The 11,773-nt window shown below is 42.6% G+C and overlaps 5 protein-coding genes across 16 annotated transcripts in view; all 5 read right to left on the reverse strand.

Moving 5' to 3' along the window:
* LOC6725257 (voltage-dependent T-type calcium channel subunit alpha-1G) overlaps positions 1-1,481 on the reverse strand; it is an 81,876-nt gene extending 80,395 nt beyond the window's left edge. For 8 of the 12 annotated variants that reach the window (XM_044923688.1, XM_044923689.1, XM_044923686.1 and 5 more), the window contains exons 1-2: positions 1,262-1,480; positions 317-494 (exon numbers count right to left, since the gene is read on the reverse strand). The gene's annotated coding sequence lies outside the window, so the exon portion shown is untranslated. Of the gene's footprint in view, positions 1-316; positions 495-1,261 lie in introns of all 12 variants that reach the window. The other 4 variants (XM_044923690.1, XM_044923687.1, XM_039297511.2 and 1 more) reach the window with 3 other exon arrangements.
* Positions 1,482-3,101: 1,620 nt separating this feature from the next.
* Positions 3,102-5,379, reverse strand: LOC6725258 (vanin-like protein 3). The gene is made up of 2 exons (XM_002106244.4): positions 4,640-5,379; positions 3,102-4,584 (listed from the first exon to the last, which is right to left on the reverse strand). Exons 1-2 carry the CDS (start codon positions 5,343-5,345, stop codon positions 3,719-3,721), a joined length of 1,572 nt encoding a protein of 523 aa, XP_002106280.1. The 5' UTR covers positions 5,346-5,379; the 3' UTR covers positions 3,102-3,718.
* Positions 5,380-5,455: 76 nt separating this feature from the next.
* On the reverse strand, positions 5,456-7,568 carry LOC6725259 (vanin-like protein 2). The gene is made up of 4 exons (XM_002106245.3): positions 7,461-7,568; positions 6,777-7,404; positions 5,850-6,546; positions 5,456-5,796 (listed from the first exon to the last, which is right to left on the reverse strand). The coding sequence occupies exons 1-4, from the start codon at positions 7,530-7,532 to the stop codon at positions 5,643-5,645; spliced, it is 1,551 nt and encodes a 516-aa protein (XP_002106281.1). The 5' UTR covers positions 7,533-7,568; the 3' UTR covers positions 5,456-5,642.
* Positions 7,569-8,056: 488 nt separating this feature from the next.
* LOC27207774 lies at positions 8,057-8,775 on the reverse strand. Its single transcript, XM_016183450.3, has 2 exons — positions 8,669-8,775; positions 8,057-8,615 (listed from the first exon to the last, which is right to left on the reverse strand). The coding sequence occupies exons 1-2, from the start codon at positions 8,726-8,728 to the stop codon at positions 8,166-8,168; spliced, it is 510 nt and encodes a 169-aa protein (XP_016038266.1). The 5' UTR covers positions 8,729-8,775; the 3' UTR covers positions 8,057-8,165.
* Positions 8,776-9,080: 305 nt separating this feature from the next.
* On the reverse strand, positions 9,081-11,458 carry LOC6725260 (vanin-like protein 1). The gene is made up of 4 exons (XM_002106246.4): positions 11,352-11,458; positions 10,645-11,287; positions 9,528-10,257; positions 9,081-9,458 (listed from the first exon to the last, which is right to left on the reverse strand). The coding sequence occupies exons 1-4, from the start codon at positions 11,421-11,423 to the stop codon at positions 9,227-9,229; spliced, it is 1,677 nt and encodes a 558-aa protein (XP_002106282.3). The 5' UTR covers positions 11,424-11,458; the 3' UTR covers positions 9,081-9,226.
* Positions 11,459-11,773: the final 315 nt, after the last annotated feature.

An 11,773-nucleotide genomic window follows, 5' to 3' on the forward strand; every position in this document is an offset into this window, starting at 1 on the left:
TGTGCTTTAAAATATTTCAGCACGGAGTCTCATCTCTGTGATTTATTCCCTTCCTGTTACTATTTTTATCTTTTTTTATCTGACGTGTTCGTTGAGGCTCTATTAACTTTAGATTAAACTACTATTTTTGCTCACTCTTCAAAAATAGAAGAAGCCTATATTTAAACTCGCCTATTAAATTCTTAAGTCCAAGAATAAGATTCATTAATATTTGCTAAACAATTAGAGCACATTTCCGCAAAAATGTTACTTTAAATAAAACCACCTGCAACGTTGCGTATGCGCGATATTCTTTCAAATTGGTTATTTCACTCACCTTTTATCGCTGCGAAGGCCTTTTTTACTTGATGGTTGTTGTTTACCTTGGATTTTCTCCTTTTCCGCTTTGCTTTCCGATAACTTTTCGCTTTGTTTCAATTTCAATTTCGGTTTCGAATTTTTTTTTCGAATTTTCAATTCGTATTCAGCTTGATGTTGTCTTTTATCTGGTGTCTCTGCCAAAGTCACAACAATAACCGAAAAAAAACAACAAACATTGGTATTCTTAATGGGGTGTGAGGGAGCATGTGTGTGCGTGTGCGATAGAGATCGGCATATATATATATATACATATATCGAACTATATAGAATTTCAAAACAAAAGTTGCGCGCCCAGGAAGTCCGCGATTGTTGATTGTTGTTGCTGTAAAACGCCCGTCGGCGTTCGATGCCAAAATACCTCGGGGTACCGATGGAAAAACACATTCCGAACACAAGAACTCTTTCAAAAAAATGTGTAAATGTGAATTTAAATTACATCCGAGCAAAATGTAAAGCAATCATTCACGCTCGTTTATTATTTATTTATTGAGAAGCAATCATAAAAATGAAAATGGAAATATTGGAAAACCGCATTGCAAAGTTGTTATTTATTTACAAGATAATTTTCGGGTTTTTAAAACAATTGAAAAGCACTTTATGGTAATAAAGTAAAATTCATACAACACGTTCAGAAAAAAGATCAGAAAATTTAAAACGGTTGTCGCACAAATACAAAAAAGCAAACACTTTTTATTTATTTGTTGAATGTAAGCTTAAAAACAAAAAACGGCGGTTCTTTCGATATGCAAACATTATTCTGGAAGATTTTCAAAAGATCTCTCGTTTGTTTTATCGTCAATCACTTTTTGGTTTTCTTTCTGAGAGTTCTGAACTTTTGGAAACTTAAAAAAAGTTTTAAAAAAATTCGAAATCTGTCTTTGGTTTTCTGTTTGTCACGCACTAATTCAGCTTAATTATTTGGAAATCTGGATGCCAACGGTATTTAGTGTTGATTTTGGTATGGCTGCTCCTCTGGTGTTTTATTTATTGGGTGTGTGTTTCTAGTGGGTGGTGTGTGTATCGTATCGCTGGGACTCCAAGAACTACAACAACGCAGTGTTATCCGCTCGGAGGCTGAACGCCTACTGGATGTTTGGATGTTGCACGCGCCGAAAGCTTCCGCAGAATGTGCCAAAGCACGCAACGCGTCGGCGGCGCAGTCGGCAGAGCAGCAGCGACGTCGCTGGCAGCGACGTGCACGAACACGACCGAACACGAACGGACACGACCGATACACCGGACTGGACTCGGAAGCCCAGGGGAGATTACACCAATCTAGCTTCGCTGAAGCTAAGTTTCAAGCTCGGCAACGTTCAAAAATATTCAAATTAACAAAAACAATTACCAAGATTTTATAATCATAAAAGATGTACGTGTTCAATTGGGATCAAGCATTAAAAGATTTAATTAGCATTTTATGTCTAAGATTTGTATGTACGCTTCTACTTCATAAAGTTGTAATAAACCGAAACAGCAAGTAAATATGCAATATTTGAAAAATGTTCAAAAAATGGCAAAATAATTGAACTATTTATGCGCACGCGTCGGAGACTTTAAAGCACTGCATACTATGTAATTATTTGACTTGGTTATATTTATTAAAACATTAATTAAAAGAGACTAAACGAATTGTACTCCATTACTCAAAAAATTTGCCGATTACAAACAAAACTTCGCTATGACCAAACACCGCGACGATCGCTTGCTGACTAACTGCCTTTTTTGACATTGGATCCCCGTTAGTCTTTCCCGTTAATTGCAATTTCTCCACCGCGGACGTCCAAAAGCGCAGCGCCTTTGCCCTGATCCATAAAACATATCTGCCTGAATAATTCAAGGCAAATATAACGCAGTCTACACGCCGCCATTCGAAAACTCTACACGTCCTCGCTCACGCACTCCGCACCGTGGGATAGAAAAGTAAAACATGAAACCCAAATATGCTTCTTTTATATTCTAATACCTACATATTGCAATCCTGAATTTACCTAACTAAATTTACAAAAACACAGATAAAAATTATATACATTTTTATTTTTATTTTAGTGTGCTCTTTTGTGCGTAATTTTATTTAGCTCGCTCGGAATGCCCACCGTGCTCAGGTGTTCTCAGTGGAGCATTTCCACGGAGAGCGTGGCGCTGCTGAGGCTGCTGCCATTCCAGTCGGACTTCCCTTCGCCTTCCAGTCGGCCTCGTGTGCTAACAAGTGGAAAGCAACAGTTGAAATGAATGAAAACTTTCGACGCTGGCAGCGACGCGAACAGCGAAGCCAGCTTCATGTGTTGCTTCTCCTGCTTCACCTGCTGAATTCAGTGGGTGGAGGTCGCCTTTCCGTTAGCTGTTGCTCTTTCCAGCCAACACACTGTTGCTCTCGCTGAGACGTCTGTTTTTCTTCTTTTTTCCTTATTGTTTTTTTGTTTTTTGGTTAGTTGAGGAGGGATTTTCGGGGTGGATTGCCGTTGGTCCCGTTAAGCAGCTACTAATTTTTGTTAATCACACCTTAATGACATGAACTTGACACCATTTCATTGCCGATGCCTTCATTTCCATAAAGTAGGCAGCCAAATAGACAAAATGATGCGGTCCAATGCACCGAAAAAAAGTAGGCAACCTTTTGAAGCAGTTAGTTTTTAAAAGGGCAATGAAATGGATTTAAAAATAATACTTACGAAATTTGTTTAAATTGCCAGACAGAAAATACTTTACATTTCAATTTTATAGAAAATCTATATTTATTTAATATTAGTTTATCGACTTTAAGGTAATACCAATATTTTCACATATTTAACACATTTATATCGTAAAATACAGCTTTTTTTCACAGTGTGCTTCTGTTTGAGCGACACTTAATTACAATGTGCCAGCTTAAGGGCAACTACACAAACAATGGCAAATATAAAGTGCAGCCCGCAGCAAATGCAGTACACACACACATACACTCTCATACTCACACACAAGCACACTCACTCACACTTATGCATGCACGCATTGATTTTAATGAGTTGCCAGGCGACAAAACGAAACTAATCGTTTTGACAGCCTCGCGAATAAATCAACATTTTTATGCATATCTTTTTGATTTATGAATGAATATTAAAGCGAATTTGCGAAAAACGACTGGCAATTAATAGACTTGTTTGATTTCAATAGTTTTGCAACAGCTCAACGAAAATTACGCATTTCTGAATCAGTTTATTTAGTGGCTTTCCACCATTCGAAACCATTTTAAATAATAATAATTTCAAATATTTCTAAAAAAAAATGGAAAATTTCTTAATTTGAAAACTTGGACTGGCATAAAAATAGCTAACAAAATAAAATAGTAATCAACTAAGTTATGTGTGCAGTGTGGATCGCCCTACTCCCGAAATAGATGCATCATAATTAGCGGCGTGATTAGGAAAAACAGCTGGTTTCCCAATCTTCCAGCTCCACCATTCGCATACTCATCGAAATAGTTGCCATATATGGCGAAGGTCATTAGCTGGCTGTGCGGTTGTCGCAGCTCCATCTTAATCCGCGTTACATTAACCAATTCCTCCATGGACCACGCTAATTGGGATGGTTGCAGAGCATAGAAACTGGAGGAGCTGAGGGTGCTGGGCAATATGAGACGTCGTGGCCTACGTACAAACTCGCCAAGGATCCGCAGGTCGGTGAACACCACTCGGTGGTCCTGCAGGTGTACCTCCTCCTCGCTGACCAGGCCGCAACTCTCTACATTGGCACCTTTGCAGGCGAACAGGCCACACAGCCGGATGGCACTGTACTGCTCCTCCTCGTACCGCCTCTGGCCCACCCAAACCCCCAATCGGTAGTTATATTCCGGTTGGGTGTCCTCCAGGGTCCAAGTGACCCGGAACTCGCAGCACAAGTCCTCCTGGCATATTCTCTTGTCCACCGAACTGCCCCGGACCATGGGCAACTCCCAGGTGGTAAAGTTCTTAAGTTCCGGTTGCTGCAGTAGTTTTAGTTTTACAGGAGTCGTGTTTTCGGGTTCCAAGATCTCATCCGTGGCTATCGGCTCCTCGGGATTGAGGGGCACTTTAGCCAGGAGCAACCTCCTCTGACCCTCCAGCTCATCCGTGATCATGAGTCGTGCCAGAGCGCCCTGTTGACCCGCGTAAATTCCACTGCCACTCATTCCACCCTGCGGAAGACTTCCTCCGGAGGCCAGGAGGTTCACCCGATTGGCCCACGCCCAGCCCTGTTGGAATTGGGAGGCTGCCAAGAAAGCGATTCATATAATTCTATTAAATTATATATTAATATTATCTACCTGTGAGGAAAGGCAGCTCCGAGTTGAACATTTTGGTGACAATCACATGGCGGATGCCCAGTTGCTCAACCAAATCCTGAGCGGGCGTATAGAAGAGCATATCGAAGCAGATGAAATGACCGAAGGTCACATTGAAATCCGTCGTAAAGGTGGCTATTTCAGGGGATTCAGTTCGATTGGTGGATGGTTCCAAGTAAAGATTCCATTTCCTGTAGCGCGATATCACCGCTCCTTGTCTATCGAACACTACGTTGGTATTGTGAATCGAATAGCCACGACTGGAACATGTCTCATCCGAAGTACACTGCTCCACAGCTCGCTCCTTGACATTGACCACCAAATAGGTGCTATATTGCCTGGCAGCACAGGCCAAAGATCTGAGGAATGGTGCTATTTCCGGATCATCACCAACCTGTTCTTCACACAAACTCTGCTCCGTAAATTTCGGCACCGCAGTCAGGGTAACCACACTATTTAGAGTGGCCTCCGGAAAGACTATGATGTCCGTGGTGCCATTGCCAGATGCCATGATCTCCAGATAACCAGCCAGATTCGCCTGCAACAGCTGTTCTGAAGTGCCGCCCATGAACGTTGGCCTATATTCCACTACACCAGCTATATAGAATGCATTCTCATCGGAATTATCATCAGTCAAAACGAAGGCAACACTGATCAGCCAGAGAAATCGACGGAGGAGTGCAGCCATGGTGTTTATAGTTCAACGATCGCAAACCGACTAATCCCAACCGGTTTTCCGCCTATCATACTAGCTTTGTATACACAAATATATATATATATATGTATTTATATTTCCCACGGCATATCAAGTCTCGCCTGATTTACTATCTAATCGCTTTAATCGGTAATCAGTATGGTCAAGTCAGCAGATTTGTGCGTGCAACGATTTTTGAGCAACTAAAGTAGAATTTTGGGCTATGTTGGAAAATATTCATTAGCTTGGCAGATGCCTACAAACTATATTTTATATTTATAGATGCATCTTTTATATTTTCGGATTTTTATAGCCGCATTCCAGTTGCTCTTCTGTTGTTCCCACGCCATAAGTGCACTCATTATTGTAGTAATTTCCATAAATGCCAAAGGTCAAGAGGTGCTTGACTTCCAGGGATTTCCTTAGGGCCAATCGCACTTGTTGGCTGTAAGGGATATATAATTAGTTGGTTTATATTTTTTTAAGATCCCAACTCACCTCTCCTCGGAGATCCGTTTTTGTGACCACTCGAATTGTTTGGGCTCCAGAGGCAGAAGATTATCGAGCAGAGTATCGGGAAACAGGAGGAACTTCCGCGACTGCGGATATGTGACCCTAATCTCCAGATGGGTGAAGGTCACCAATGGCCTGTGAAGGTCAGGCAGCAGCTGACCACAATCGTCTATCGAATCCCCAGAGCAGGTGAACAAGCCACAGTTGCGAATATAGTTGACATCCAGCCTCTTCTCATTGCGCCAACCCTCATAGATGCCCACTCGATAGCTGTAGTGACTGGTGTTCCTCGCGGGTTTCCGCAAGGATCTCCAGGCCAAATCGAAGTGGCAACAGAAGCCGCCGTGACACAGATTCTGGCTGAGATTACCGGTCTTTCCATCGTCGATTTTCAGCTCCTCGCTGGTGAAGTTCTCCAGATAATCCCGTTTGATGTTGAAACTTGAACTGGTGGCCACTTGACGATTGAGATCCCGCTTCATCCGCCTTTTGGCCCTGTATTTGGGTACCCGGGCCACATATATACTCCTCTCACCGGACTCCTGCCGCATCACGCTCCTTAGTGAGCCACTGCGTCCGTGATAAATGCCCGATCCACTATTTCCCACAATGGGATCACTTGCTCCAGCAGCCAACAAATTCACATTGTTGGCATAGGACCAACCCAGTTGGATCTGAACAGCTTTTGAAGAGAAAATACCATTAACTATTAAGTACAAATTATCACCATTGAATTGGCCACAGGTTTAAATTTTCCAAGAGCAGATTGCAAGCATTAACCACTTGAACATTCCGCATGGAGGACACTTTATCTCAAGGGTTTCGTGAGAGCCATCAATTAGCAATCACTCGACCCAGTTAACGGGCCCATGTCAGTGAACTGACCCACTTTTCACCCCTTTCTCGACTCACCTGTGAGGAAGGGCAGTTGCGAGAACCACATGGCCGGGTAGACAAAGTCCGTGACTCCCTGATCCACCAGCTGATGAGCAGGGGTGTAGAAGAGGATGTCGAAGCAGATGAAGTGACCGAAGGTGACCCCGAAGTCCGTCTCGAAGGTGCTCAGCTCGGGCAGAAAAGTGCTATTCTTGGGCTCACCATAGAGATGAACCTTTCGGTACCTGGACACCACCACTCCCTGACGATCGAACACCACATTGGTGTTGAAGACATTCAGTCCGTTGGAGGCACATGGCCTCGTATCCTCGGGAACATCCTCGCACTTCTGCTTCTCGGTGAGATTGATCACAATGTATTTGCTGGCATTGCGGGCCGCACACGACAGGGTCACCAGGAACTCCTCATAGTAGGTGGCATTGGGGTCACTCAAACAGGGGATAATCTGATCCTCGGGGTTGGGCACAAAGGTCGTGGAACCCGCTGAGTTCAGGGTGCTCTCGGGAAAGACAATGATGTCCGTAGAAGTGGCATTCTGCGAGTGGATTATCTCCAAATAGCCGGCTAGATTGTCGGACAAATCATTGGATGGCTTAAACTCCACCACACCAGCTGTATAGAAATCTCTGCTGAAAAGTGAGGCCTGAAATTCCAAAGGTGAGTTCATTTCCATATAGATTCAGTTCATAGCGCACCCACCTGCTGACTCAAATTCAGCATTAATCCAAGGGCTAAACAGAAAAGGGAAAACCCCCAATAATTCTTAGCCATGTTCTTTGCCCAGTTCTAATTGGCAAATGACTTACCAATTACCAAACTTTGAGGTTTTTATAGCAATTTCCAAAAGAAACGTGTTAATCTTATCTGCCTAAAAACATGTCAAAAACAAATGCTGTCTGGACTTTGACGATTAAGTTTGGCACTCAAACTAACTAAAAAGACAACAATAAATGCTAAGATTTGATTTATGAAGGAACTAAGCTAGAAAAATTTGTAAGCATGAAATTCATATTTTCTAAATACCATGGAGATATGTAAAGAGACCAAAAGGAGCACATGTTTTGCAAATCAAATGATTTGAACTAGTCAGTTGCACTTAAAATTAAGCCTACAAGTATATATCAATTTAATGAACTGGTGTTATCAACTAGGTAACCCACTTATCATCGATGACACGTGACTTTCTGATGGCTGAAGTGCAAAATACTATCTTACATAAATTAATAGTATAAAATTTCAAAAAAAGACAGTTTTATACTGAAACACACTTTTTGCCATTTCTAAATCGTATTGTTTAATATTAAAATGCCCAGTTTACATCAAAAATTTTCAACGCCCATCTTTTCTGCACAAAATATATTCAATCAGCAATATATCAGATTAAACCTACTAAATATGTGATTTTTAAACCGAGTTATTAATGCCTTGTGCTTCATTGGTTAAATTATTTTGAAATTCGTTGGCATCAAAAGAATAGTATGGACAAGATGGCGAGTTTTCGGCAAATCTTTCGATTTTCTTAGAATTCGATTGCTTAAGAGCCGTTTTGAGAGCATTCCTTTGTTCAACATAGAAATTCAAGCATTTTGCATGTTTTTGATGCGGAATAATGCTATCCAGATCCTCTACGCGATCCAAAATCTGTTGCTCCAAAATCAAACGTTCCTTATTGTAACTTTCAAAGCCATATCTTAACTCGAACTTATATGCTAGATCGGTGCTATTATTATTTAATGCCAAACGGATTTTTGCAATCCAGTTGAGAAACTCCGTGTTATCCTTCCAGTAACCGCTGAAGTTCTCCAAAAAACTTTTTAGTTTCTGTGTCACTTCTGCATCGATTTCGGCAATTTCCTGTTGAAAATATTTTAATTTACTTGAACCCTTAAAGTTTAAATAATATTTACATCAGATGGTCCTTGAGCCGTTACGAATCCCAGCAGAAGAAGTGTCCATATCCAAGTCATTTTCTAAAGCTTGATGATTTCCAACTCTTTTTTGAAGAATAACTGATGATTTGGGAGCAGAGCATATGGCTTTTTATAATACTAAACTGGAATTTTTTAATTAAGATAAAAATAAGCAGCAAAATTCCATAAAATTCATTTAATTAACTTTACCAACTTTTCCCACATTGCTATCTATTTCATTATTTGCTCAAGTGAAAAGTTGCACTTAAATTAGCCAAGCATTTCACAAATGATAAATAATCTAAAACAAGTGGGACACAAGTCTTCACTAAGTTGTTCAAATATTTGTTGCATACCCAAAAGGCAATGCTAACAAAGGAAATAAATAAATAATTATCAACAAGTGGAGAGCATTTTTTATCTTTGACTGTTTAATATAAATACTGTTAATATCGAGCATTAGAAGTAAAAAAAAAATAAGAATCCAACATCATGTGGACCCTACGATGTTTGTATAAAATGCCTAAGACACTCGTTTGGATTTACACTTTGATCTTATGAACTCATTGTCCTGGCAATAGCCAGTATAATCAGCGGCATTGTTAGCCAACTCCCAAGGATTCTCAGTCCGGCGGATCCGCTTCTATAGCCACAGTCCTGCTGCTCCTCCTCGGTGCCAACACCAAATGTACACTCATTGTCGTAGTAATTTCCATAGATGCCAAAGGTCAACAGATTGCTCAGCTCCTGGGATTCCTTCAGAGCAAAGCGAACTTCCTGGACATAGCTAAGGATCATGGAAAACCCACAATATAATATAAGTCTAACTTTGAATACTTCATTTTTGATAACTCACCTATCTTCCGTGGGCTTCTGCTGAGACCATTCAAACTGGCTGGGTTCCAGGGGCAGCAAACTATCCAGCAGGGTGTCGGGAAACAGCAGGAACTCCCGTGACTCTGGATAGGTGACCCCGATCGCCAGGCGCGTGAAAGTCACTCGCGACTGCTGAAGCTCACCCTCGGTGGGCAGTAGCTTGCCACAATCATCGATGGAGTCCCCAGAACAGGTGAACAACGCACAATTACGTATGTAGTTGGCATCCACATTGTTCTCGTTGCGCCAGCCATCGTAGGTTCCCAATCGATAGCTATAGTAGCTACCATTCTCCGCCGCTGTCCCCAAGGATCTCCAGGCTATGTCGAAGTTACAGCAAAAGCTGCCCTGGCAGATGGTTCTATTGATAGATCCACTAGTTCCCTCGTCCAGCTTGAGCAACTCAGACTCGTAGTTCTCCACGTAATCGCGTTTCATGTAGAAACTTGAGCTTGAGGCCACCTGGCGGGGCTTGATCTCCTGTGGGCTCCTCCTCACACGTTTCTGTTGGGATCTACTGCGAGTGTACTTGGGCACCTGGGCCACATAGATGGCCCTCTCGCCGGAGTCCTGGCGCATAACACTGGTCAAAGTGCCGGAACGTCCGTGATAAATGCCCGATCCACTATTTCCAATGGAGGGACGACTGGCTCCAGACGCCAGGAGATTCACATCGTTGGCATAGGCCCAACCTTGTTGCGTCTGAACAGCTGTGGAAAAAAAGATATTACAAATATTACTATAACTATATTACTATGCGTTTTAGTGTTCTGAAGAATTCGCGTGGCAAGCATAAAAAGATAAAGCTTCTGATGTGCAAATTAGACGCTTACTTTTGGCCTACTCATTCGGGTCTCTAATATGTAGCTTCTGCGATAAGACCTAGTTTATAATTACAAGCCATTGCTGTGCTGCTTAATCACCTGCCATTAGCGGCATTTTAGTTTTTACAGCCTGATACCGACGCATAATCGGTTCCAGGCACTCCATCTCGAGAGGTTGCGAGAGCCATCAATTAGCAATCCATTGGCGGCGATAAGAGACACATGTCAATGAACTAGCCCCCACTTTCCTTATCGCCCATGTCTGTGTCTTACCCGTGAGGAAGGGCAGTTGGGAGAACCACATGGCCGGATACACGAAGTCCGTGATACCCTGCTCCACGATGAGTTGGTGGGCGGGAGTGTAGAACAGGATGTCGAAGCAGATGAAGTGACCGAAGGTGACCCCGAAGTCCGTCTCGAAGGTGCTCAGCTCGGGCAGAAAAGTGCTGTTCTTCGCTTCGCCATACAGATGAACCTTTCGGTACCTGGACACCACCACTCCCTGACGATCGAACACCACATTGGTGTTGAAGACATTCAGTCCGTTGGAGGCACATGGCCTCGTATCCTCGGGAACATCCTCGCACTTCTGCTTCTCGGTGAGATTGATCACAATGTATTTGCTGGCATTGCGTGCCGCACACGACAGGGTCACCAGGAACTCCTCATAGTAGGTGGCATTGGGGTCACTCAAACAGGGGTTTATCTGATCCTCGGGGTTGGGCACAAAGGTCGTGGAACCCGCTGAGTTCAGGGTGCTCTCGGGAAACACAATGATGTCGGTGGCATTGGCGTTCTCAGAGTTTATGATCTCCACATAGCCAGCGAGGGAGTCCGACCAGGCCGACAGACTGAAGATCGACTGTTGGAACTCCACCACTCCGGCCGTATAGTAATCCGATTCGGCCAGGGCCGCCTGAAAATTGCGGTAACCATCAAAACCAATCCACCAATTGCCAATTGCCAATTAGAAACCCCACCTGCTGACTCATGCCAGGCATTAGCCCTAGGATTAGTAGCACTACCGAAAGCCTCCACCAGGTATTCGACATTTCGTATGGAGCCTGAGAATCGCTAATGACTGGCACAGCTTCAGGCATCGAGGCTTTTATAGTGGCCCACCGAAGTGGTAACCATTTACCGGGAACTACTTAATCTTATCTTGCGGTCTGGTCTACGAACATCGAATGGTTCGCTCTTTTCAGTGCTGCCAATATTCTAAATGCAATGCCAGTAGTAATAAGTTTAAAGATGAACCAAAAACTTAAGTAAATATCACAGAGATTAGGGTATAGATATGTATTTTGCCTTTTTTCCTATTTCCTTTTCTTAAGAATTACATTTTTCCAACTCCATTTAGCTAGAAAGTAATCAAGATGTGACATTTTCGCCTTAAAAAGTC

Source organism: Drosophila simulans, chromosome X, assembly GCF_016746395.2.
Source record: "Drosophila simulans strain w501 chromosome X, Prin_Dsim_3.1, whole genome shotgun sequence".
Classification (NCBI taxonomy): Eukaryota; Metazoa; Arthropoda; class Insecta; order Diptera; family Drosophilidae; genus Drosophila; species Drosophila simulans.

Excerpts from the sequence above, each read along its gene's own strand:
- LOC6725259 (XM_002106245.3), bottom strand. The coding sequence starts at position 7,532 with ATGGCTAAGAATTATTGGGGGTTTTCCCTTTTCTGTTTAGCCCTTGGA. Across the intron at positions 7,405-7,460 it reads TGCTGAATTTGAGTCAGCAG|GCCTCACTTTTCAGCAGAGA; the intron begins GTGGGTGCGCTA and ends TTGGAATTTCAG. Across the intron at positions 6,547-6,776 it reads GCAACTGCCCTTCCTCACAG|CTGTTCAGATCCAACTGGGT; the intron begins GTGAGTCGAGAA and ends TCTCTTCAAAAG.
- LOC6725258 (XM_002106244.4), bottom strand. The coding sequence starts at position 5,345 with ATGGCTGCACTCCTCCGTCGATTTCTCTGGCTGATCAGTGTTGCCTTC. Across the intron at positions 4,585-4,639 it reads GGAGCTGCCTTTCCTCACAG|CCTCCCAATTCCAACAGGGC; the intron begins GTAGATAATATT and ends CTTTCTTGGCAG.
- LOC27207774 (XM_016183450.3), bottom strand. The coding sequence starts at position 8,728 with ATGACTTGGATATGGACACTTCTTCTGCTGGGATTCGTAACGGCTCAA. Across the intron at positions 8,616-8,668 it reads CGGCTCAAGGACCATCTGAT|GAAATTGCCGAAATCGATGC; the intron begins GTAAATATTATT and ends TATTTTCAACAG.
- LOC6725260 (XM_002106246.4), bottom strand. The coding sequence starts at position 11,423 with ATGTCGAATACCTGGTGGAGGCTTTCGGTAGTGCTACTAATCCTAGGG. Across the intron at positions 11,288-11,351 it reads TGCCTGGCATGAGTCAGCAG|GCGGCCCTGGCCGAATCGGA; the intron begins GTGGGGTTTCTA and ends CGCAATTTTCAG. Across the intron at positions 10,258-10,644 it reads CCAACTGCCCTTCCTCACGG|CTGTTCAGACGCAACAAGGT; the intron begins GTAAGACACAGA and ends TTTTTTCCACAG.